Source organism: Lagenorhynchus albirostris, chromosome 11, assembly GCF_949774975.1.
Source record: "Lagenorhynchus albirostris chromosome 11, mLagAlb1.1, whole genome shotgun sequence".
In the NCBI taxonomy this organism is placed as follows: Eukaryota; Metazoa; Chordata; class Mammalia; order Artiodactyla; family Delphinidae; genus Lagenorhynchus; species Lagenorhynchus albirostris.
In genome coordinates this window covers 32049316-32075667 of record NC_083105.1, presented here as the reverse complement: position 1 = coordinate 32075667, position 26352 = coordinate 32049316, and the positions used below count along the sequence as shown (strand labels likewise).

The window sequence follows — 26352 nt, the reverse complement described above, 5'->3', positions numbered from 1 at the left end:
TCCCCTTTCTGCCCTCCAGCTGCTGGCTTAGCTGCAGACAAGATCACAATAGCTGAAGTGCACGGCGCAACAGGGCAACAGATTTGGTTCGAAGTATCGAAGTACCAGAAAGGGGAGCCCGAGAGAAACCAAATGTATCAGGGAGATCACAGAAGGAAAGGAGCTCAAGAAAGGAACCTTATAAAGTTGCTTATGAACTTCTGGGCTCACCCCTGAGCATGAATGTATGGATCTGATCCTAATCAGAATATTAAAGAGTCTGAGAACTGAATAGAAGACAGCCCACATAGCAGACTGTCAATAGGGAGTTGCATAGGCAGAACAGAGCCAAAGAGCATTGTAAAAGCTTTGAAAATAATACCGGAACCATAGCCCACATAAAGCAGGTTAGCACATGGGGCCTGAACCTATCCAGACTTGCTAAAACAAAAATATATCTGCATCTTCCATACAATTTAACCAAGATCCAGAGTCACAGAATATAATATTCAAAAGTTCAAGAATATAATCCATATTTATGTGGCATAAAAAGAAGTAGGACTATCTCAACTCACATAGGAAAAGAATCAACAGAACGCAAGCTTAAGGTGACACACATTTATTATATCAGTTTCTATATTTCCACGTATTAGCTTACCTCATATATGATATGTCATTTTCTAGGTCAAGATTTCTCTTTTTTAATTCTTCTAACTCTTTTTCTGACTCCAATGCTCGCACTTCCATAACATGATCAACAGTCATGCCAGTTGTTTTTAGTTTCCTCTGCAAAGTAAGTTTCTCTTTATCAGCTCTGTGGGATTTAATACAGAATCATGAAAATATACCATTCACTGTTTGGCTTGTTCAATTTATTAAATTGCAGCTTCCTTATTGTAAGGCCAATATACAAAAATTGGATCATTCTGTATTTGCTATGAGCTAACTTATTTCAAAATTATAGGAAACTACACTTATAAATTGTTAAAATATATTTAATACACATTTTAAAGAAAATAAAAATTGAACTATAGATAATAAATGATAATTAAAACTAAAAAATTTTTCATATTATCAAAAAACTAACTTCCAGGTCAATTAAAGACTATACATAATTAATTAGGTTTACATTAAATTTAAACTCACTTGGCAAAAAGATCCTTCAAAGTATTCAATTGCTTTGTTAGAATACAGACTTCCCCCTCTTTCTCTTTTAACCTGTTTCGAATTCCCTCTATTTTGGTTTGCCATTTTTTACCTTCTTCCCACCTAATTACTTCTTCTTTGGCACTCTGTAAATAATAATAAAGGAGGAAGAAAATTACCAATATTGTTTTTTAGAATGATCAATTACAATTTACTAGAACAATGGTAAACCAATACTTCCTAAAGAATATGTAAACAGGTTCATTTTGCTATGTCACTTCTAGAATCTTTAGGCCTGCCAAGCTGTAAGCAAAAATGCCCTTCAGTCTAAGATTCTGTATTCTATAACTTGACAGATAAAATTCTGGGGAACAGTCTGGACTAATGCCAACACTCCTAAAGGAGTCTAATACAAATGGATGATGACTAACGTAAACTTCCAACAAAAAATGTATATGTATAAATGACCAACCCGATCTTGTCAGCCCATAGCAATCTCCTAGTATCACAACTCCTTCAAATCTTCAATGCACATTATGTCTCTTATTCAACAGATATATACTTAGCATGAATCATGCACCAGGTACTACTCTAAGTACTAGGAATAGAAACAATGAATAAACCAGACAAAAAAGGCTTATCTTCATGGGTATTACAGTCTAGTTTATGTTGGTTGGTTGGTTGGTTGGCTGGATTAGGGGAAGGGAGCAAAATACAGACAAAGAACAAGAAAAAAAATTTTTTGAAGTATGTTAGCTGGTGATAAGTGCTTTAAAAAAAAAAAAAAGGGGAAGGAACTAGGATACTTCAGGGCTAGGTGTTATGGTTTGTTATAATTGAGATAAGGTGTCCAAGGAAAGTCTATGTAATGCAGAACAGTCCCATGTACTGAAGAAATATCAAGTGTCCTACTGAACATTCATATAGTTAAAAATTCTGTTCACAATTGTCTGAGCTAAGAATTTATGTCCTTTCCACCAAGCAATTTTTTAATGGTTTTATTATGTACTGAATTTTCTAGGAATACAGCAGTCTTATAAAAGTAAAGACTACAGAAGTCATTTTGCTGAGAACTACAGAAACAACTGTTTACCATTTTGGAAATCAAATTAACAAATGGCAATGCCTTTGTGACATGTGGGGAGCCAACAGACCACATTTGTATTAGTCTGCATTTGTAGCTCTGAATTCACATCGATGTTTCCTAAAGGTGGAAGCACATGACTATTTCATTATGTTTTCTATGAAGCATTTACATGGTGAATTATGAAAAATATATTAATATGTTTATTATTTTTATAAATTATTTTCCTTCTATGTTTCTCCTTCATATTTCATTTAGGGCATTTACGGTGAAATTTTGAAATTATGCACGTAGGTAGTTTATATTAACTAAAAACTTCATTTGGAATAGTAAAGGGGACATTATGAAACACTGTATTTACTATAAAAGAGAATGTTGGGGCTGAAAGGATTAAAAGCCACAGTTTAAAGTCAAATACCCAACTAAGATAAGTAGCCCTATCAAAACGATCTTCTCCCATACTGGCCAATTTTTTACCTTATTTATCTAGTTCAGCTAACATGTATCCTTTAAAAAAATGTAAAAAACTTCAGTAAGTGTTTGATAGTTATTAACTTCTATTTTTTCTAAAATACATACAAGGAATTTTGTGTATTTCCAGAAATGTAAGTATTAGTTGAGGGCAAAAGGTATATGTAAACAATTCTGCAGCATGGTGTATTCTGTAGAGATTGGGCAGTTCTATCCCATCTGATATTATTCTCTGAAGTAGGAGTGAAGTAGGGAAACAAGACTGAAGTAATTTAAAAATAAACAGAAAAACAACAAAGGCAAATGTCACCAACGGTCTGATCTTGACTGGGGGAGAAAAGAGGAGAAGAGAGGACGAGAAGTTCTCTTTTTGTATTTTCTGTACCAATAGCTTCTTATCATAAATTTCAGGATAATGTTATTGCATTTTAAAATTTTCATTCATCCAACGAATATTGAACATCTACTACATGACAGGGACTGTTCCCGTGGCTGAGGATACAAAAATAAACAAAACCAGCAAAGTTCCTGCCATCAAAGTTAACAGTCCAAAAGATGAACACATGGATAAGTAAATTTCTAGTATGTCAGATAGTAATAAATGCTACAGAGACAAGCAGAGAAGTGTAAGAAACACAGGAATGCAAGGACTGGGGGTGGGTTTTGTTACCTTATATAGATAGGCCTCAAACATTGTTTCTTTTTTAAATTAATTAATTAATTTTTAAATTAATTAGTTTATTTTTGGCTGCATTGGGTCTTCGTTGCTGCGTGCGAGCTTTCTCTAGCTGTGGTGAGCAGGGGCTACTCTTCGTTGCACTGTGTGGGTTTCTCATTGCAGTGGCTTTTCTTGTTGCGGAGCACGGGCTCTAGGTGCGCAGGTTTCAGTAGTTGTGGCACGCAGGCTCTAGAGCACAGCCTCAGTAGTTGTGGCGCACAGGCTTAGTTGCTCCATGGCATGTGGGATCTTTGCGGACCAGAGCTCGAACCCGTGTCTCCTGCATTGGCAGGTGGATTCTTTAACCACTGCGTAACCAGGGAAGCCCCTCAAACATTGTTTACAGAGAAAAAGGTGTTGAAATTTCAATATGAAACCATTTTTTGAGTAAAAAAAAAATTAGAAATGACCAGTGCTGTGGAATCCGAAAGAATAGTCTCATCAAATTCCTGAATATAGATTGTAATGTTATTGTAGCTCTCTGTGTTCTCATTCTTTTTCTAATATCATACCCTGGTATAGACTTGATGGCTTACAAAGACTTTCATATATTATTTCATTTCATGTCAAAATAATCTTGAGAAGCTGGAATTACAAATAGTATTATTTCTATTTTAAGGAGAAATAAACTGAAGCACAGAAGTTAGAGGTCTAGGCAAAGCCACAAGGCTACTGAGGTATTTTGATAGGAATCAGGTTAGAAACTAGTACCCAAGGATTAGACTTATGGCCAAGTAGGGAGGCAGCAAAGAAAGCAATCCTGAAGAGTAAGGACATTTTGACCTTGCAGTTTTCACCAGCAAAGCTTCTGACAAGTATGTTGTGGTTCCATGTATATAAATGCAAACATTTAGATCAAAATTATACTGACAATGATAAATTTTCATAAGGAAAATGTTTTTCTAGAATATACCCTACTAAAACATTTTAATCCCATTACCTATTTTCTATTCAGTGCCATTAAAGATACTTAATTTTCTTTCATGTTATTGAAATTATCTTATAGATATGAATATTTTCTGGGTAAACGTTACAATAAAAATTCTTCCTAACTATGGCTCCTCCACTGAGATTTTCTTCAGGGGCAAACATTACTACTAACACCAATATTTCCAAGGTCACTTTTGATCTTTTCAATGCTACTTATATCTTGTCTCCAGTTTATTATTTACAACATATTTAATTATGTGGATTTTAGCCAGTTTTAGTTTTTCCTTGGATTATGTCTATCAGTAATTTTTATTACAAAATAGCTTACTAGTTAACTTGTAAGAAAATTTTCAGCTGTTTTTCTCACATTACAGAATCAATTTATGAGTGGGTTGGTTATTGATTATTACTGCAAATATTGAATATACTCCAAGTCACTTTGTTTACCCTGAAATAATAGTCCAGTTCATTGAAGGATTAAAAAGGACACATGTGGGTCAAGATAGAATAAAAATGCCCAGCTTTCTTTCCTAAAGGTCTATATAAACCAATCTATATAAACAATTATATTGAGAAAAGTGATAAATACAGCTGGGTATGTATGGTATGAAGGGATTTGGGAGGTACTGTAACGTCAGGAAGATGATATAGTAATTTCTGAATAAGAGTTACATTATTGGTGTCTCTTCAAGCAGACCTGTAAATTCCTAAAGGACTGAAACTTGTCTTAAACTTCTCTATGTTATCCAGTACCATTTATGGTATATGTATCAGGTCCTCAGATCAATGAATTATCTGTTCTTCAATTACATATTTAACTAAGTCTATCACTACCTTAAACATATCAGTACATTTCTTCACATACCTTTTCTTTCACAGGTTTTATTTCTACCTCATCCACCTTTTTTTCCAGTTGGCTTTCTAGCTTTTTAATTTTCTTTTGGAGTTCTTCAATTAAACTTTGTTTGTTATCTATCAGAGCTTTGCCCTGAAAAATAAGATGTATTTTTACATTTTACAAATAAAAAAGTATCAAACAAAATACACAACAAATACTCCAGTTGTAGAAACTTTCTGAGACTACAGCTAACCATGCTTTCTAAACGACACTATTGATATTTAAGAATAACATAGTAGCTACTTCTGTATTTTAATAAGATATGCTACCCTGAAACTACAAATACAGTAAAGGTCACTGAGAGAATTAGCAACTACATTAATCAAAGTGATTTGAAAGCTAGTTTCAGCAAATATTATAGACAGAATTAAAAAGTGGGAATAAACTACTACCTGTATATTATAAATCAAAACATTATCACAATTAAATATAAAATTACCTGTAATCCACTGGTTAATCTTTTAATTTGCCTTTTCAGTTCATCATTCTCTTGATCAATTCCATCTTTCTCTCTAAGCATTTTATTATAGGCTTTTTGGTTTTTTTGTAGTTCACTGGTTAGGTCATTCAAATTATCAGTTAGTAAGTTCTCTCTGTTTTTACTTGTTTTAAGAGCTTCTTTAAGTTTTAAAATTTTTTCACATAAATCTTCAACTTGTGACTAATACAAGATAAAGAAAGGTTTAATTCATGAATCTTCAGCAAGTATCAATGATAAAAGCAACAATAATAGAGAAAGTACACCATTAATACTTACTAAAAAGAAAGTTTCAGTCTAAATTTTTAAGCACATACATGCAAAAAAACCCACCACAAACTACATAAATTTTTCTAGCTTCATTTCAAATGAACTAAGTTTACTTTGAGGGGAAAAAACAAAACAAAACATGAAGAAGCTGTCTAAAGCAATTCATCTTTAACAAACACCTAGAACCAAAATTTTATCATATAAGCAAATGTTTCATTATGGCTGAATTAATTTACTAGAAAAACAAGTACATATCAACGTACACAGCAATTTCTTTTTTGAACACTGAAGCATAAGAGTAGTATAAAACAAAATCTTTTACTCTAAGTAGTTTCTAATCCACTTTGTAAAGACAAGACATAAAAGGGTAGCTCACAATATTAGACAGTATATATAAGCCACTGGAAAGGAGTTCTTAGCTGTCCCATATAGTAACATTGATGGGAATACTGGTACTTATTATATGTCTTGTTGAATAAATTATTACAGGCCAAAAGGGATTACCAATAGCACTAATAGGAAACTAGTAGTATTATAGTGCAGTTACGAGACAAACAAACTCTCCTGGAGAGTCAAAAAAGCCTTCAAGAAAAATGACTGGAAGAATGTAAAGAATTCAGAGAAGAAATTTCAGGCAAAGAGAAAGGTACTGAAGAAGACATCATCAAAGGGCTATACCTATTTATAAATTTATTACTGAATGGATTTTTACTGTCAACTATGCTAATAATCTTGATAGGCACAAGAGATTTTAAAAATCTGACTAAAATCCAGTCCTTACATGGTTTAATGGCAATGAAGGGTATATGGTTTAATGGCGATGAAGGGTATATACAAATAAACCAAGAGCAAATAAAAATTACAAACAAAACATATACAAAGTAGATTTTTCATTTTACTCAAAATATACTATATGAAACTTTATGTGAAGAAATTTGAAAATCATCATTAAATGTATATGTTTTGGAGAAAAAATTTTATACAGTTCCAAACGTAACAACTGGGTAAGAAAATAATAAAATACATTGTCAAAAAATAATAAATAACTTCAAAAAAAGGCTTTAAAGTTAGGCAGCTCTGTAGATTAAATGTCAAGGACCACATGATTTCCATAAACTATTTCAGGGGCTAAAAAGGGAAAGCTAACTAACTCATATTATGAACTTAGCAAAAACTAAATGGAAAATTCTGAAAAGGCAAAAGAAATAAAACAAAGGAATCTGTACACCTATCTTGCTTATCAATATAGAATTTAAAATCCTAAGAAAAATATTTCTTAAATTTAATTCTGTTAGGAGAAATAGCTTATAATGGCCTATCCTTTGCTAATCCCCAAGATGCTATTCAGTGAGTACAATAAACATGCTTAGTGTTCAAAACTGTGTGTAGGATTTCCCTGGTGGCGCAGTGGTTAAGAATCTGCCTGCCAATGCAGGGGACACAGGTTCGATCCCTGGTCTGGGAAGATCGCACATGCCACAGAGCAACAAAGCCCGTGAGCCACAACTACTGAAGCCCTTGCGCCTAGAGCCCATGCTCCACAAGAGAAGTCACTGCAATGAGAAGTCTGCGCACTGCAATGAAGAGTGGCCCCTGCTCACTGCAACTAGAGAAAGCCTGCCCACAGCAATGAAAACCCAAGCAGTCAAAAATAAATAAATAAAATAAATGAATTTATTTTAAAAAACCCCAACTGTGTGGACATGTGTATATCCACCAATAATTCATTAGAATAAATTCCCTATTCATTATTAAAATTACTATATATCCAAGTGGATTCTCTTCCAATGGGAATTAGCAGGAATTCTGTTATATTAACGCACATGTCAATACGCACCTTTAGCTCTTTAGTATGTTGATCAACAATCTGTTGAACATTGAGATTTGCCTCTTTCTGAGAAGTCGTGGAAATAATACGTTCTTCAGCTGCTGCTGTCATTTCTGCCCGAAGTTCCAAAAGTGCCCGACTAAGGGCCTAAAAGTTACAACATACGTAATATTTTTAAAAAATTGGTATTTCATATAAGCAATACAAAATATACATAAGCATTATTACTTTAAACTGTTTTCCTAAAATACCATGTGTTTAATCAAACAGAATTCACAAACTAACAACCCAACTTTTTCAAATGAATTTCCTTTAGTAAGTGAATTCAATTCTTTCCAAATTGAGTGTGAATTCAAAATCTTGATAATAATAATTGTGAGAACCCAGCATCGAATCAAGCAATCTGTACTACAAAACCCAGGCATGTTTTGTTTTCAAACTTCCAAGTTGAAATATTTATTTAAATTACTCACTTAGTACATACTTCCATGTGAAATTAATTGAATGTAAGTAGACAAGGAAAGTTACAAGATTAGAAGACTTAAAATTTGCCAATAAATTTCATGAGCTAGCACAGAAAAACAGCAGCACCTTCTAAAACAGTTAAGTATATAAAATGAGATAAATAAAAAAACTAATAAATCTGTTAATCCACTGACCAACTCCTTTTCATAACACTATCTCTGCGATCTCCTTCTTTAATCTTTCCTCCTCTTATCCTAACTCCCTCTTAATCCCCAAAGTTACTTAAAATTTTTCAATTATTCAAATTATTCAAAATAGCCTCAGTAACATACAATCCTTATAGGAAAGGAGAGAAAATAAATAATGTAATGAAGATTTCCCTTTATTTCCTACTGCTAACCCACAAATCAGGTTGAAAACATAAAAAGATAAATTACACTATATCTGAACTTAAAAACAACACCTATCTATAAAGCTATTTAAAAGAATTATAAAAACCCAACCCTGCTCAAGATAAGGCTTATACTTTTTATTATGAGAGAGATACATGCTATCATCTTCTACAAATCTTTTGTAAAAGCAATCTACCACATGTTTTTCTTAAATATTGATAATTTTCTATTGTTACTTACTTTTTGTTGTTTCTCTTTCAGGGCTAATTGGCTCTTCAGCCTTTCTACTAGATTCCTCATTGTAGTTGTTGGAGCTCTTGAATTTGCTTCTTTTTGAGCCTGAAGTTCAGATTTTAAACTCTGCGACTCTTTTTGTGACTGGGCCAGAAGACACCTCAAATCCTCTACTTGTGCTTTTATTTGTTTCACTTCATCTGCATGATTTTCTTGGAGCCTAATATAAAGCAAACATATGTACTTAATAGAGTAGTTGCTGCAATTAACAATTTGATTGACACAAATTTTACAAAGAACAAATGTTTGGTCCTCAGCATCCTTAAAATCTAAGATTTGATCCAAATCCAAAAGATGAACAATTCTTTATTCTACTTAACTACTCTTAAACTTAACATAAAATAGAGTTTTTTCTTCCAGTTTCTACTATTTTTTGCAGCAATTGCATCAAGTAATTTGTGGCTCTAGATGAAATAATATAGAGAATGAACAAAATAACACTTTAAATATTATGGTTCCTGCGAGATGTGACTGCTTCCTTTGTATCAGGGATTTCTCAACCATGGCACTATTGACATTTCTGACTGGATAATTCTTTATTGGGGCGGGGGTTATACTGTCCTATGCATTTTATTTTATTTTATTTTATTTTATTTTTTGCGGTACACGGGCCTCTCACTGTTGTGGCCTCTCCCGTTGCGGAGCACAGGCTCTGGACGCGCAGACTCAGTGGCCATGGCTCACAGGCCCAGCCACTCCGCGGCATGTGGGATCTTCACGGACTGGGGCACGAACCTGTGTCCCCTGCATCGGCAGGCGGACTCTCAACCACTGCGCCACCAGGGAAGCCCTGTCCTATGCATTTTAAAACATATTTAGCAGCATTCCTTGCTTCTACCAACCAGATGCCAGTAGTACCTCCTAGTTGCTCATCAAAAATGTCTACAGACAATAACAAATGTCCCTGGAGCGGGGAGAGGAGAGCAAAATTACTTCCGCTTGAGAACCACTGCCCTATAACAACATGTTACAAAGACAAAATATAAACCTTCACAGAAATCACATGTATTATGGTTCTAAAGTCACTAGTATTGTATCTATAACTCTATCTATGGCTGTATACTATATAGAAGTAGATACTATCAAAAGACTTAGTTAATTCAATTAATCCTACTGCTCAGTCAGTATTAATTACCCTTATAAACTGAATTATATCCAGTTCACTGTGCTTATATAGACACTGCATTAATAAGGTCACCAATATGGAGATTCAAATGATTAAACTTTGATCAGTGAGAGGAAGGTCTGTTAAACCACGAACAGGTATTAAACACTCTCAGACTTGTTGCTTACAGCAAAAACTTAAGTCACTTTAAATAATCATCAAAGTGTAAAAATACAAGGTTTCACTAAAAAAATGACAAAGAACTATAATTTCTTAAGACATATTAAAATATGTATGCCAATGTGCACACAGAGAATAGAAGTATAATTTTAGGCTAAAATGACATGGTAAGGTACAAAACAACAACTTCAAGTATTTCATGTGGCAAAAAATTATATATACAAGGTAATGTCAAAAAAATGATTATTTTCTACATCCAGGAATTAGATTCAAAATGCAAGAAATTTTATGCTCTAAAATATGACAGAAACTTACTATATTTCAAAAATAGCATCTCATGTATAAAATTTAACAGAATGGGGAAAATTAGATTGAAAATATACCATATGCTGTTGCTAATTCTCTTTTCTCTTAGAGAATAACTTATTTAAAGTAGCAGCTTCTTAAGCACAAATAGTGTTAGTTTTGTCAGAAGCATCTTGGATAAATGAAAAAAGAAGCAAAGGTTCTAATAAGGGCTTCAGAGATGGAATGGAATTATAAGTTAAGTAGTTAGCTTTCTTATTTTTTTCAGATACGAAACTGACCCTCAGAGAGATAGTTCTACAATGATTACAAAATACCTAAATATAAACCTATTTTAGTTTTAAAATACACATTCTGATAAATGGTTGAACAATGTTTAGAATCTCTAATATAGAGAATGCTGTGAGCCCTCTACCGTCACTGTGGTTAATAAAAAAGATTGGTTAATTTTTCATTCAACAAATATTTGAGCCTTTAATGTATGCCAGAAACTGTTATAGGTATGTAAATAAAAGTTTTATATTTATATGTTACTTTACAATTTTCAAATTACTTCCACATACATCATCATTTGGCCTTTATATAACCACCTTGAAAGAGCCAGGGTAAGTACTGTCATTTCACTTTTTAGATAATAAAATGGAAATTTAAAAAGGTTAAAGATGAGATTCTATGTAAGAATCTGAGTTGGCTCTTGAGTCAGACTGACTAGATTCAAATCGTGGCTTTCCCATCTTCTCCTAGGCATGTAACTGAGGCTTCCTACAGCCTAGTTTCCTAACTGCAAAATGGAGTGAATATGCTATGTCACAAGTAGTATAAAATGAGATAATATATTCAACATTTTTAGAACAGTGCATGACATAACAAATGCTTACATTTATCTTTATTATATCATTATTCCCATTTGCCAATATCTACATTTCTAAGACTTACCGTAATTTGATATTTTCAAACTCTTTGACTTTTAATTCAGTGACTTCTCTTTGTCTCTCTAAATCCTGAGATACATTTTTTAGTTTGATCACAAGTGAGGAGAGAGAGTCATCTTGTTCTGCTACTCTCTGTTCCATCTCAGCCAAATGAATAAAATGCTTGTTGGTAGGAACTGGAGTAGGAGACTGTTTTATTAAATCCTATGAAATATGGTTGGTTATATTAGCCATGAGCAGGTACAATGCAATGCCATACTTACTCCATAATTTTAACTTGGTTCCTTAAATGATCAAAATATAATATCAAATCTAAAATGTAATGATTTAATAGGTAATGAAGGCTTAAAGAAGATAGGAAATATAGATCTTATTCTTTGTATTCCCAGTATATGGCAAAGTGCCTACATGTAGTGGGGGATCAATAAATAAATGTTGATTGAATTAATGAGTTAAGGCTTGAGGAAGCTAAGGTTTGCTTAAGGTCATTTCGCACATATAGAATACAATGATCAAAAGAGGCAAGAATGAACTGAATTCAGAACATGGAAAGCAGTTAGACACAGGTAAACTTAATGTGCAGATTTGAAAAGAAAGATTGAGGTCAGATCATGGAAGGCTTTGAGTACGTGGCTAAGAAACATAAACATGATTTTGTAGGCAGCAGTAAGCTACTAACAAATGTCGGTTTAGGGGAAAAAATGATTACAGCTGTGTCTTCAGAAGATTATTCTGGCAAAAAAAAAAAAAGGTAGGATGGCTTCTAGTCCAAAAAAAAAAAAAAGGGAGAGCTAAATTTTCAATTGCATGGTCTCAAAAATCAATAAAGAATAGAACAAAGTTCTTAGAATCTTACCCAAGTTGCTTCTTTGAATTTACTGAGTGAACTATCAGCCTGTAGTTCTAATTTATGATGAAGAATATGAAGTTCCTCTTCATGTTTCTTAACAATTTCTCTTTGTTCCTGTTTTACAAGAAATCAAAACTATATCTTATATTATGATTCAAATAAATTCACATTCTAAAGGTCTTAAATATTTTCTTATCTTTACCTTCTAAAATCCTTATGAGATAGGGAAGGAACAACATCTGCATGTATTTATTTATACCTGTATACATTTCCCCTAGCACATGTTCAAACTGACAAGCCCAGGCTTAGAGAATAATTTATTATTAATATTAGAATAATATGTATCCATCAGCTTTTAACTTGTTTCTAGCAAATTTTTAAATGTCAGATTTTTTTCCCCTCCAAGTTCTAGCAAATTTGATTTCCACTGATACCTGTGTGACAGATTTCATTCTAACTTACTGCCTCAGTCTTTACCTATTAACTCAAATGATATTTTTCAAAATCACATAGTTTCACCATGAAAGCCTAATTTAGCAATTTAGTCGGTCCATAACACAACTGCCAGTTTTACTGACAGATCTGTAATCCAATCGCGTGAAAGTAACAATACCTGAATAGAATCATTTGAAAACAAGAAATGAAATACCACTTCAGGGCAGAACAGTATTTGGCATTTGTCTAAAAAACATCATAATAAATAAAAGAGCATAACATAATATAATAAAATACCTCTCTGGCTTTTTCTAGAAGATGTTGATACTTCTTTAACACTTCTTCCTTTTGATTTAACCTTGCTTGCATGTTTGCAATGGTCTGATGAGCAAGTTTCAATGTGTGATGAGATTTTGGTTCCACCTCTTTTCTTCCTAGCTCAGCTATAAGCTTTTCTCGTTCTGCAGTGGCAGGCAATCGAAGCCTCAGTTCATTAATTACTTTGTCTCTTGACAGAATATTTTCCTCTGCTAACCGCAAAGCAGATTCTTTTTTTTTTAGCTTCTGCAATGATCAAATCATAAAAAAATACATTTTTCTTTTAAAAATGCTTCATCTGAATTTTAGTGAGATTAGCTATAAGCAAGGAAAGGAGTTTCAGTTTATTTTTCACATCATACTTATAATAGCCAAATGATACTTAATAAGGTTAATCGACTGTATTTCTATGTGACAGCAGTTATCTACATGTATATTTTACTTATTTGTAAGATTATCACATGTGTTAGAAATTTCACTGTTATGATGAAAATGAAATTTACTTACAGTACTTTATTTAGGTCTTATAGATTTAGAACTAGAAATGTGTGGTGGTGATAGATTTAGAAAGAAAATGTAATAAACCATTCCTTTTATTTTGGTCCACTGACTATTAAAGCACTAGAAGAGTAACCTATAAAGTCAACAAAGTATAAAAATTGGAATTTTAGTGGCCTGAGTCAATGGGTCACTATTATAAAATCTGCAGCTTATCAAAACAAAACAGAAGAAAGTGTGTTCTCCTCAACAGAATTAAGGCAGGTATTTAAATTCTAGTAACTCAGCGGCAATACACATAAACAACAAATTTACAATTACAGAAGACAATCTAAGTTTCCTCAGTTGGTTTAAAAGTGCACAATTTAAAAAATTATTTAAAATGTATTTACAGTTAATATGATTTTCATTTTAGTTGACATCTAAACATACTCGGTTTATACTATTTTCTGTAGAATTTAATAAAGAAGACAGATCTAATCATCTATTAACCAAATTTAAGACCTAGATTAAACTAAGAAATAATTTCTAATTTACCTTCAAGCCCTTTAACTATCTACAAAAAGGAATAAACTGAAAATTGATCCAGAGTATAAAACGTGCACTTCAAAATAAAACATAAAAATAAACAAGGATGAAAACAATTCTTGATCATAGAGAGGAAAGAAATATATTGCTCATAAAGCTACAGTCAAATGCTCTTTTTGTTTCCTTTCACGCTAGCAACTGAAGAACATGCCCAAAAGTGGCAAATAATGATTAAAAGGAGAGTAATTTCAAATTAGCCATATCTGCTGTTTTTTATCAGCTACTAGAAACATTATAGGAGAATAAAAAAGGAGAACAGAATAAGCAACAGATTCATCATTTTATGCTTCATCCTCATTTAAAAATATTACTTAGAAAATGCCACAAGCATACCTAATAATGCACTAATCAAAATGCAAATTCTTCTAATTACCTCTTCTAGTGATTTGCACGTTGCCTGTGTTTCTAGGATTATTCGAATATTCTCCTTAATTTTTCTTAGAGCAATCTCAAGTTGATTTGGAAGGGGCAAACTAGGGTCTGGCATTGATCCTGTAGCCTCTTCAAACTATTGAGAAATAGAATTTTTTAAAAAAGCAGTTGCAGCATTGAGAAGAACAATATTCATTTTTACAACTATATGACATGACATGGTTAAACTCCACTTACAGTTGAAACATAAAAAGATACCATCAATTAAAATTCCATCCGACCTTAGAAAATATTTCTATTTGTTAACATTATAGGCCGTGCTACAGAGTAGCAAACAAGACTAATCATTCATACCTTTTGTGCTGCATTTAGTATTTCATTTTGCTGACGGTCAAAAACATCTAGTTGACGTTCTAGCTCAACTTCTCTCTGATCCCAGGCCATTTGTCTTTCTTCGTGAAACTGAAAAAGACAGTTTGGGTCAGACACACACAGAGATACTCACCAGGAATTTTTACACACATTTTTCTTATTTAATCCTCACAACAACCCTTTGAGGTCACTATTATTTTCATTTTATGGAAAAAGGAAGTAAATTCAGAGATGAAGTGATTTGCCTAAGATCACAGAGACAGGCAGATATGGAGTCAGGATTTCAATCCATCCATATACCCATCCATCCATTCATCCAAAACATGTTTAATGACACATTCTGTGTGTCAAGCACTATTCAAGACAATGAGAACGCAGCAGTGAACAAAACCAAGTACCTTTCACTACAGAACTTATACACTAGTGAGGTGGAGATAGTCAATAAACAAGTAAGTATGTAATATGTCAGAGGGTGATGAGTGCTATGGAGTAAAATGAAACTAGGTAATCCCTATTCAGGGAATCTTGATGATAAGATTTACTGTTGTAGACTGAGTGGCTAGTGAAGGCCTCACTGATAAGGTAAGACATTTGAGCTAAGACCAGAAGGCAATGAAAGCATTATCAATACTGTTATCTGGGGTAAAAACAATCTAAGCAGAAGGAACAACAGAATTTCTGAAGCAAGCAAGCATGTGCTTAGTGAATATCATCTGCCTCCAAAGCCTTTGTGCTTTATTCTACACCAAGCTGCCTTCTCCTATTCCATCAGTGAGAGCCAGTAGAAACTTGTAACCATGAAAAGTCAAATAACTAATATTGAAATAAAAATTAACTTACCAAATAAGTTTGCTTATGAATTATTCCTTTTAAGACTATTAATGCAACTAAATAAATATGTATTTTTAGAATAGTTTAAAAAATAAGAAACAGAATATTTTATAACAATAATAATGGGAGCTACACTCAATTAGGAAAATAATGTAATCACCCATGCAATGTTGTTATGTTAAAAATCTTAGCAACAAATACGAAAGTAAATATAAAATGAAACCTTATTCTGCTGCACAATATCTTCCTCCAGACTACTGATTGTATGCTCATATTCAGAAATTATATTATTCAAATATTTTATTTCTTCTTTATCTTTGACTAATTCTCGACTGAGTTTAAGCTCTTGAAGACGGAGTTCTTCTATCTTCGTATGCCAAATGATTACCTGAAGATTTACAAATTATACATACAAATGTAAATACTATATAAACAAATACTTCTCCACTGATCTTAATGATTTTAATTCAAATTAATGGACATTCTATAACAAAATAAGATATAAGATTATCCTTGGTTGTTCCACAAGGAAAAGTTTATTTAGAATTTCCAGACTTTTCTAATATGTGGGATCTTAACATAAAACATTTTTCAAATGATGTTGGAATGGATATCACTAACATTCACTTCCATTTATTCATTTACTTTCATATATTTACTGGGTCCTTAGTGTATGTATGTAATTGCAACATTCATTTTACTTTCATAAATAAAAATCCTAAATGTTTCTAGCCTAGAGAATAAAATTTAATTTCAAAATAATTATTTTTCGTTTAATTCCTTCCAAATGAGGGCAAAAACAAATTTATATTAAAAAATAAATGTGGGCCTACTACTTGTAAATAATTTTAAACATAATAATTATGAAGAGTAGAATTCAACTAACCACTACAATGTTTAAGAAAAATTATAATTAGTATTTAATTAATATATAAACTTTCCTAGAGTGTTTAAAATTCTTTGATATTATACAATCTAAGCATTTCTATTGAAACCATGGCTTAGAGGAGTCTCATTTTATTTATAAAAAGATATCCAAATAGCCCAAACTCCTAATTTATAAAACCTGAATTAATAAATTATACACGGAATTTTGTTCATATATTAAGCATTATTCACATAGGCACATATTAACTCAAAGTTATTACATAACTCTTTTGAAAATACTGAACTTAAAATCAATGTTTTACCTTTTGGGCTCCCCTGGCATCCTTTAAAGTGCTTATTAACTCTTCCAGCCCCTTTAACTTTAATTCCATCTCCAGTGTTTTGTTCTTCATATTTCTATGTTCTTGTTGAGAATTTTTCATTTCTTGCATTATCTTCAGTTTGTCGTTTTGTAACTGAATCATTGTTTTAGAGAACGTTTCCTGTTGTGCCAAGGGTAAAGCTCCACTAAATTGCCGTCGTAGAGACTGAATTGTTTGGCGCAGATGTGTTGCTCTGTTTCTCCCCTCCAAACGGGCAGAATAGAGAGCTTGTTCTTTTTCATCAAGTTTCTGCTCTAAGCGCAAATTATGGGCCTCCATCTTCTGCAGCTTAGACGTAACCGACTCCAACTTACCAAGAGCGGTAGCCTCACTAACTTGAAGAGAGACAACGTGTTGGTGCAGCTTGGCAATTAGTGCCTTTTCATCAGACTGTGCCTAATATAAAAAATATATGTTTGTAGGAAGTTTCAAGTTTTCCCAATGAAACTTATCATGGTTTTAAAATCACAATTTACTAAATAAAATTTAAAACAGGGTGCTACATGAGATCCTACAAAAATCTAACCTTGTTTTAATTGCAAAAGTGTAGAAAACTAGAATCAAACTTATTTAAAATCTAAATCTGGCATCTAACAGTTGGAATATTACTGTTTTTTTGAAAACTTCCATATATTAATAACAGTATTGATAATAATACTAATGCAGACAATGTGGGGTTTTTTAATCCTAAAAGAACTTATAATGTGAGAATATGTGAAAAACTATATATAAATACAAGAGAAAATATTGTTATGAAAGACATGTTTCTCCTCACTGTCTGGGCTTTGGTCAGCAGCCAGCACAATGCATCTGTAAGCATTTAAATGCTTTTCTGTGTTATGAATGGCATTTCAAATTAACGAGTTTTTCTAATCAACTTACAACTAACAAAAATAGGAGCCTCTATCTGATATATCCTCTGATTAAAACTACAAAATCATCCCAATATCTAATGTAAATTTAGGAAAAAGAAAAGAATCTATATATAAGAGTTAATACTGCACATACCTGATAGTCTAACAGCTGCATTCTGATGGACTCTACTTCCTTTTCCCTGGACTGTTGTTGTGCATTCAAAATTTCAACTTGCCTTTTGGCAATGTCAGAAATCTCTTTTAGTCTAGGAAGTGATAAGATACTTCAGATACAACTGGGTACGTTTTCTAAGTAAATAAATATTAAAATTTCAAATTTCTAGACCCCTGGAAAAGCCATTAGTTTGCAGCATCTCTTCTTTGTATGAAATACTAAAGTTTCCTGAACTGTTTCATGAAACATAATTCCCTGAGGAGTTAACAAATGTTCTGTAAAAAATACTCCATTCCCAACATTCCTCTCCCTTGAAGACTCATATACATATCATATCAAATGCTCTGAGAAGTTCTAGAGTAAAAAATTATTTCAACCTGTACATTTTTTGCATTTTCCAAATGTATATGGTCAAAGAACTCCTCTCTCACACTTTTTTTCATGAGATGCTTATTATCATGGTTTGGTATAGACGGAATAAGGTATTAAGTAGGCTTACTTGATAAACTGTACAGTTAAGAATACAGAAATTTAAAATTGCCAGGTTCCCTAGATCAATTAATGTATGTTTTGATTTGCTTTATTTTAATTTGCTAGTTACCAGAAATGTGAAAAAGAGATTACACAATTACTACAATTGCAAAAAAAGGGTGGAGCTTGATGGTAAGTTATTAAATTTCCTATATGACTATTTTGATAAGATTAAACAGGTAAAATAAAATGCATTTTACTTTGGGCTGGAATAACTTTAGTTCAGCATAACAGATAAGTCAGGTTTCCTCATATTGATTAGAAGCTCTTACCGCCAGTTATGTAAGTTTTCACCAATTAAAATATAACAAAATGAGTAATTATAAATTAGTTTACTTCAAAAGATGAAGTACATGAGGTGAAAGGAAGAATAAAAAATGGGGTCATTCATAGTGAAAAGGGCTGGGAATAACTGATATTCCCAAAAGGACTATCAAGACTCTAAAACAATGGCTATAACTTTATGGGTAAGCCATAAACCCTTTTTACTAATTATCTGTGCTAGACAGATAAACTCAGGGATCCTCATACTTTTCTAATGAAGTAACACATAATTACAAGAGAGTGATTAAACAGCATCTACCTGGTATACACAGTATTTCCTCCTTACATATATTGATACTTTGAATTCTAAGAGAATAAACTGTTTCCTTATGTAAAATGAAAACAACACTGTTATCAGGGTTATTAAGTGTAATTAGATGAGTCAGTATATGTTTAATAGATGTAAACTGAATCAAAATCCGTATTTTATTTCTATTTTTACAGCAACCTTATGAAATAAGTATTATTACTCCCTTAATAAATTAAGTTTAAACAAATTAAATGGCCACAACCCTTCCCTCCAAAAAAATATTAGTATGTGGAAAAACTAGATCTCAGAGAGTCTTGATTTCAAGTTCAGTGTTTCCTGTAATACTATTCCTGGGCTCTGAAAAATGTAAATCTTGAGAAGTTATTTCCTCTTCAATATTATTACTTATGCTAGTTAAAAATCAATCTTGTTAATATTGTTTAACTCTGTTCTAATAAAAAGAAACCAGTAACAATTGCCACTAAGGATACTACCCCTTTACCACTGTAATTAGAGTTCATAAACACAAATTAGAGTAGACACAGCTAATCAAATGACTAAAAACTCCACATGAACTTACTTTGATACTTCAACTTTTAGTTCCATTTCACTCTTCTCTAATTCTAGAATATGTTGCCTATCAGCGTCACTTACTGTCTTGCTCACACTATCAGCTAATTCATCTCTTAACATCTGTTCCACTTTCTGCGCTTCCAAATTGATTTTGGTAAGCTGAGAAAAAGTAACAAAAACCGTTCAGAAACGTTAGTTTTTGGTGACATTTTCCTTTTATTATACCTTTCAGCACACTGCAGTCCTCTTTACTTTGCATTAGTCCAGATACTGCATTGGGTGTGAAGTATTAAGCATAGATTGACGAAGATAAGGGGAGAAAAAGCCAGGAACAAATTATGAAAACTCTAGTTGTATGTCAACCCACCCAAAGTCATTTATATTAATCAACTCACAATCTAATAAGATATGAATCTCTGATATTCTTAATTTACTTGAAATGCCATATGCTCATTATATTTTACTTCAACTATATCATCTATAAATAAATCTAAATAGTTAATAAAATCTTATTAATATATAATGACATTTAAAATAAACAAAATAACATGAATGATTTGAGAAATACACATTCTCAAGGTAAAGGAATATTATGAGTGCTACTTCACCATAAATTATTGAATATTTGCAAACTATATTATTGCCAGCCAATTTAGTAATTTTGACCATATCAAAAGTCTAAAACTTCCTATTAGAATGAAGTCCCTGAAAGGAGAGATTACTGTCTATTTTATTTCATGCTATAACTCCAGTTCCCATACAGCATCTGGCATGTACTAGGCACTCAGAAATAATAACTGTTAAATGAAGGGATGGTAGTGGAAGGCAATTCCATTATTAAGCAAATAACATCTTTTTGCACATTAAATCTAATAATGTAATGCTGGTGAGAAATAAAAACTCAATCACAAAAATACCTGCTTTCTTTTTAAACATTTCAGATTTAAAAATATATCATTTACCCATTACATGAAACACAAGCACTATATTAATATGCTACTTCAGAGTTACAAACAAACCTCTTCCAATAATACAATGGCTACCATGACTGATTTTTTACTCTCTAACTGCATGAAAAAAATTATAATATCAAACCTCAGCAAATTTGGTTTCCAATTCAAAATTACGTTCTTCCACTTGCTTCAATGAAGTCTTCACATGTTCATACATTTTTTGAGAATGTTCAGCCCGCTGCCTTTCATTTAATTCCTTCATCTCCAGCATAGTGATTTTTTTTGAAATAGAAACAATCTCACTATTGGTTATTGATTTCTTTGCCTTATCCATGTTAGATTCATTTCCTAAATGCAACAATACTTCGGTAAATCTCACGCTGTTCTTATCTAAAGTTTATCCCAGATATTTTAGACATTGTATGTAAGGAGGCACTATTGTTATGCGGAAAACACACGAGCCTTTTGAATTATGACAGACCTGGACTCTAGTCTCAGCTCTGTTACTTCTTATCCGTATGCTGCCTATCCTAATCTCTCTGGGATTTACATGTTTTGTCAATCAAATGATAACACAAATTATTCTTCATAGGATTACAGGCATACCTTGTTTCATTGTGCTTTGCTTTATGGAGCTTCGCAAATACTGCATTTTTTTGTTTTTGTTTGTTTTTAAATTGAAGGTCTGTGGCAAACAACGCTGAGTTGAGCAAGTCTGTCGGTGCCATGTTTCCAACAGCATTTGCTCACTTCGTGTCTCGTGTCACACTGGTAATCCTCACAATATTTCAAACTTCTTTATTATATTTGTTATGGTATCTATGATCAGTGATCTTTGATGTTAATATTAAGACAAAATGAAGGTTCAGATGATGGCTAGCATTTTTTAGCAATAAAGTATTTTAAAATTAAGGTATGTACATTTTTTTTAGACATAATACTGTTGCACACTAATAGACTATAGTATAGTGTAAACATAACTTTTATAGGTACTGGGAGACCAAAAAATTCCTGTGACTCATTTACTGCAATATTTGTTTTGTTGTGCCAATCTGGAGCCAAACGTGCAATATGTCCAAGGTATGCCTGAACTGAAATAACAATGTAAAAGATGTAGTGTAGGAGGTGTCACATGTAGATAGTCAAAAAAGGGCAAATAAATATATTTTGTTAACTGAAAGGAGATAAACTGTATTAAGAGGCAATACAGTGAAGGAACACTACTTTGTGAATACAAGTGCAATGACTCAGAGTAAAAAAGTAAAATCTGAAGCCATGTGATTTAGGGATTTTGCCAAGTATCTTCTTTAACCCTGACCTTTATCTGGCCTTTGTATACATCTAATATCAAATATTTTACTTTAAATTATTTTATCAGTTATTATACCCTTATCTCATATATGCAGTTGTATAGCTTATCTTTGGACACAGAAGTTTGTGGCTAAATGAAAAGAGAACGAAAGCCCCCTCATTGACCATGAAAAGGCATCACGTAGGATTATCATTAGTTAGTCACCTTTTAAGAAGAGAAAACTAATACTTTTGCTTTGCATAACAGACATGCTCCAGGAAAAAAAATTTGGTAGTTTTAGTTTTTTTAGAGAGTCAATTAACCATATGTTCAGGGAAGTCAATTATTTTAAGGAACTAATAAGCAGTGATTTACTCTGTAAACAGTCGTAACACCAATAATGCCACCTCCTATCTTTCTAGCTTCACAAGCTTGAGTTTTATAACTGAGTTTGCTCAAAGAAATATATATATTTTTGAAACTAAACTGTTTTGGTGTCTGTCTCAGCTTTAAGAAGTGCTTCATTTTGTTCTGTGTCTTTAAATAGTATATGATTTTAGAATAGCTGCTGCAAGCAGTGATCAAATAGCTAACAGTAATGTTACTGAAAGAAGCTAAAAGTGTTAGGAAACCATTATGGTACAGAGATTCATTCAGGCAACCCTAAGCACCATGAAGGAAAGAAAAAAAAATTGCAGTAAATACAGACATACTAGGAACATAAAAACTCTTCTCCATTCTCTTTAGTGCTAAACTTTGATAATGAAAAGAGGCACATCACAGGGGCTGCAATAGACACTAGTCTACTCTATATTCTCTTGTTTGGAGTGTCCTAGAGAGAGGGTAACAGCCCAACACCAATCAATTCCCGCATGGAAAAAGCTAAAAAAGTGATACTTTTAAACAAAGATATAAGGGCACCAGGAAATAAAAGCTTTTAAACTTCAGTGATTTATTGTGGAGTTCCAGAATTTGGAGCGAATCTTCTCATGTCTCTGTTCAGAATTGAGGGGTTGACATTCGAACCTTGGCTTTGGAAGACAGGCAATGGTGAGGTCATTCCAAGATAAGGAAACACCTTAAACAAAGGTATTTAAACCACCTCAGAGCTGCCTCTCCACAGGACCTTGCTGGAGGCTGTACTCCTTCTCTGGCTTGTCACAGAGCACTACAGGATGCATTCAGTGTGCTTTTCTGGCAGCCCAGTTAACCTTTATTTTTCCTCTACAAGATTTGGACCCTGGACCCAAACCAGGGAGCTAGCAAGAATAAGGCATGCTTGTAAAATTATAGCCATGTGCAGCTGTACAACAACAGTACTACCACTAGCAGCTGGGTTAAAGTATTTATAGAGAGAAAACTTCAGAACTAAGCTGAGTAATGTAGTGGATAAATATCTGTGAAAAAATTTATTTTTTACTTATTTTTTCTGAGAGGGATCGAAACTGTAAGCCTCATCTGATGGAAGATGTGAATAATTCACCTATGCATGTTTGAGGTTGACAGACTTGTAAAATCTTTTAAAAAATAAAGCTAGACTTTATATTAAAAAAAAAAACTTCAGTGCTATAAAGCCATGTATTGGAGAGATTAAGGTATTTGAAAATTAAGGAATTTCTATAGGGAATTCAGCACTTATTAAAGAAACACAGGATAGAATGAACAAAGAACTTACTAAAACTGTATATAATATCCTTTTCTATATCTTAGTTAAAATGGTATCTTCTTTTATGTAAGAGCTACATGGAAGTCAATTCACTTTTAATCTCTTAATGAATTAAAAAGTACATTTCTAAGAGTAGCTTATTTTAGACTTCCCAATGTTAAGCCTCTCTAAGCTACATGTCTCAGTTACCAATTTAATAGTAACAGAAACTTTGAATAGCATTAGCACTCTAAGGTCTAGAAAACAAATTAAAACATTTTATCCAAAGGGGCAAATTTATTTGAAAATTATAAAGCATAATGCTAGTGAGATAAAATTATTTAAATGTTGTGAACTAGGATAACCATTTGAAAAACTAATATGGAAAATCCTAGCAGAAGCCACAAAGATTTTAATACCCTTTAAGACAATATCTCTGTTAGATGTAAATGAAGATGTTCACTGCAGCACTATAAGCAATAGCAAAAATTAGAAAAGCTAGTGATTTAATCACCCAAACACAGTAACTTACTGCATGAATATTTATAAGTATGATGAATAAAAAATGAAATATTTTGATATCTACTAAATATAGCATATAATGTTTATTATAATTTAAAGTATATAAAATATATAAGCATGTATAAGGTCATACAAAAAAATGATACAGTAGTGGAACTATGAGCAATATAAATTCTTCTCAAATTTTTCTGATGTTCTAGGTGATCTTTTAATTTAAAAATATAAAATGATATATCCCTAATATAACTCTATACAGTGAAAAAACTCATAATACTATCATTAAAATACAGATATTTCAAAATTATCATCAGTTTTAATTGTTAAATGGTTCAGTATAGCTAATGCTCAGTCATACATTTTTAACATATGATTTCATTAGAAACAAATCCAATTTAATAACTAAAAACCTAACTTTGGTAAAGGTTAGTATGAGATATTATTCATCAACTGCCTGTTAAATTAAACTGTTAGGCAGAGAGTGAATTTTTATCAAAATATTTCCTTTTTATCTGGTATAGAAAGGCACTTTAAATGAAAAATATTCACTATTGGATCTTAATCATTTTATATTATGAGTCATAATACTTACCTAATTTAGTTTCTTGTTCCCAGGCTTGTTCAATAGTGTGAAGTTTTTCCTTGGTAATCTCCAGTTCTTTACTTACAGACTCCATTTGTTCTTTTAGGGATGCATTTTCACACTGAATAAAATAGAAACATCACTGAGCAACTACATTGTAATTCAGATTAATACCACAGATGTGACACTGTCTGAACTTTATATAATAATCTCCTAAAGCTCGCAATCTAGTTTTTTTTAACGAATGTAGAAGTTCCTCTGCATGTAATACAGATAGACATACACATAACATATATGTTGTATACACACACATATATTATTTTAAAATAATCATCAAAACCTTGTATATCCGATATGTGGCCCTAAACTCCTGAGTATTAGCTTCTGCCATGTTCACTTTGGCCAACGTGGAACACTCCAGAGTCTCACAATCTTCATAAAGCAGTGCTTACTTCCCTCATTCATACCAAGGGTTACTGAGCATCCACAGCATGCCATCGGTGACAGGTACTGTATGTTCATGATGAAAAGAAACAGACAAACTTCTGGCCTTCATAGGCCTCACCATTTGGTGTCTGTGGATATATGCGTGGTAGGAGTTGGGGAGGAGTGTGGAATGCAGCAGAATGTGAACAGATAATCAAAGAAAAAAATTCACTAAACAGGTCAAGATCTAGAAAGAAACAGAGTACAAAACCAAAGAATAATAAAAAGTAGCATATCCAGATAGAGTGCTTAAAGAAAGTATTAACCACTGAAGAGGTGGTATTTAAGCTGAAACTGATGGTAAGAGAAGGAGCCAATCTTGACAAGAAACCAGCCATGGAAAGAACTGATATACTACTGGTAAACCCAGATGCTCCAAAGCAGGAAAGAGTCTGGAGTATTAGAGGACTTGAACACAGTGAGCAACAATCAGAGTGAAGAGGAATAAAAAAAAAAGTTGGAGAGATTATAGGGGGCCATACAAGGCAAGGCATGGTATGTCAAGACAAGTAACTGGAATGTAACTTAAGGTATAATAGGAAATCATTTAAAGATTTAAAGGAAGAAGTTTTAACAAATCATTCTGAATAAAATGTGGAGAATCAATAAAGGGGTAAATAGAGAAATGAGAAATTAGTCAGGAAGATACTGTAAAGTCCAGATGAGAGATGACACTGGTTTAGATTACAGTTATAGCAGGGAAGATAGAGAAAAGAGGACACATAAGAATTAATTACATTTGGGTGGAAAATGATAAAGGAAAGGAATGACTAGAGAATAATTCTAAGATATCTGCCTTAACTAAATGAGTAGATAATAGTGGCATACACTGAAACAGAAACAACTATGAGAGAAATAGACATCAGGAATTAAATTTGGACACGTTAAATTAGAGATCCCCTTGAAACATGAGTTGTTAAGTAGGTAATTCCATACAGAAGAACAGAGTTCTGAGAAGTCAGGCTGGAAACATAAAATGTAGGAGTTGGCACATAAGTATAATATTTTAAGCTCATTTATTCTTCATTTTAACAAATAGAATGTCTACTACATGCCAGGTATTCTAAGCACTGGACTGCAATGGTAAACAAATTCCATCCTAAAACTTGTATTTTAATGGAGCAATTTGAAAATAAGCCAATATATAACATACTGTCAGGTAATAACCATTATGAAGA

The 26352-nt window shown here is 32.5% G+C and overlaps 1 protein-coding gene across 1 annotated transcript in view; it reads right to left on the bottom strand.

The window, feature by feature from the left end:
- Positions 1-26352, bottom strand: part of CEP290 (centrosomal protein 290) — a 97506-nt gene that overhangs the window by 21680 nt on the left and 49474 nt on the right. The window contains exons 28-44 of the mRNA XM_060165044.1: positions 24698-24809; positions 20793-20998; positions 19705-19856; positions 17999-18110; positions 16931-17386; positions 15964-16128; positions 14892-14999; positions 14539-14673; positions 13059-13325; positions 12333-12440; positions 11481-11680; positions 8900-9113; positions 7812-7949; positions 5666-5887; positions 5194-5316; positions 1126-1271; positions 638-793 (exon numbers count right to left, since the gene is read on the bottom strand). Of these exons, the coding sequence (XP_060021027.1) occupies positions 638-793; positions 1126-1271; positions 5194-5316; positions 5666-5887; positions 7812-7949; positions 8900-9113; positions 11481-11680; positions 12333-12440; positions 13059-13325; positions 14539-14673; positions 14892-14999; positions 15964-16128; positions 16931-17386; positions 17999-18110; positions 19705-19856; positions 20793-20998; positions 24698-24809 (3020 nt within the window). The remainder of the gene's footprint in view (positions 1-637; positions 794-1125; positions 1272-5193; positions 5317-5665; positions 5888-7811; positions 7950-8899; positions 9114-11480; positions 11681-12332; positions 12441-13058; positions 13326-14538; positions 14674-14891; positions 15000-15963; positions 16129-16930; positions 17387-17998; positions 18111-19704; positions 19857-20792; positions 20999-24697; positions 24810-26352) is intronic.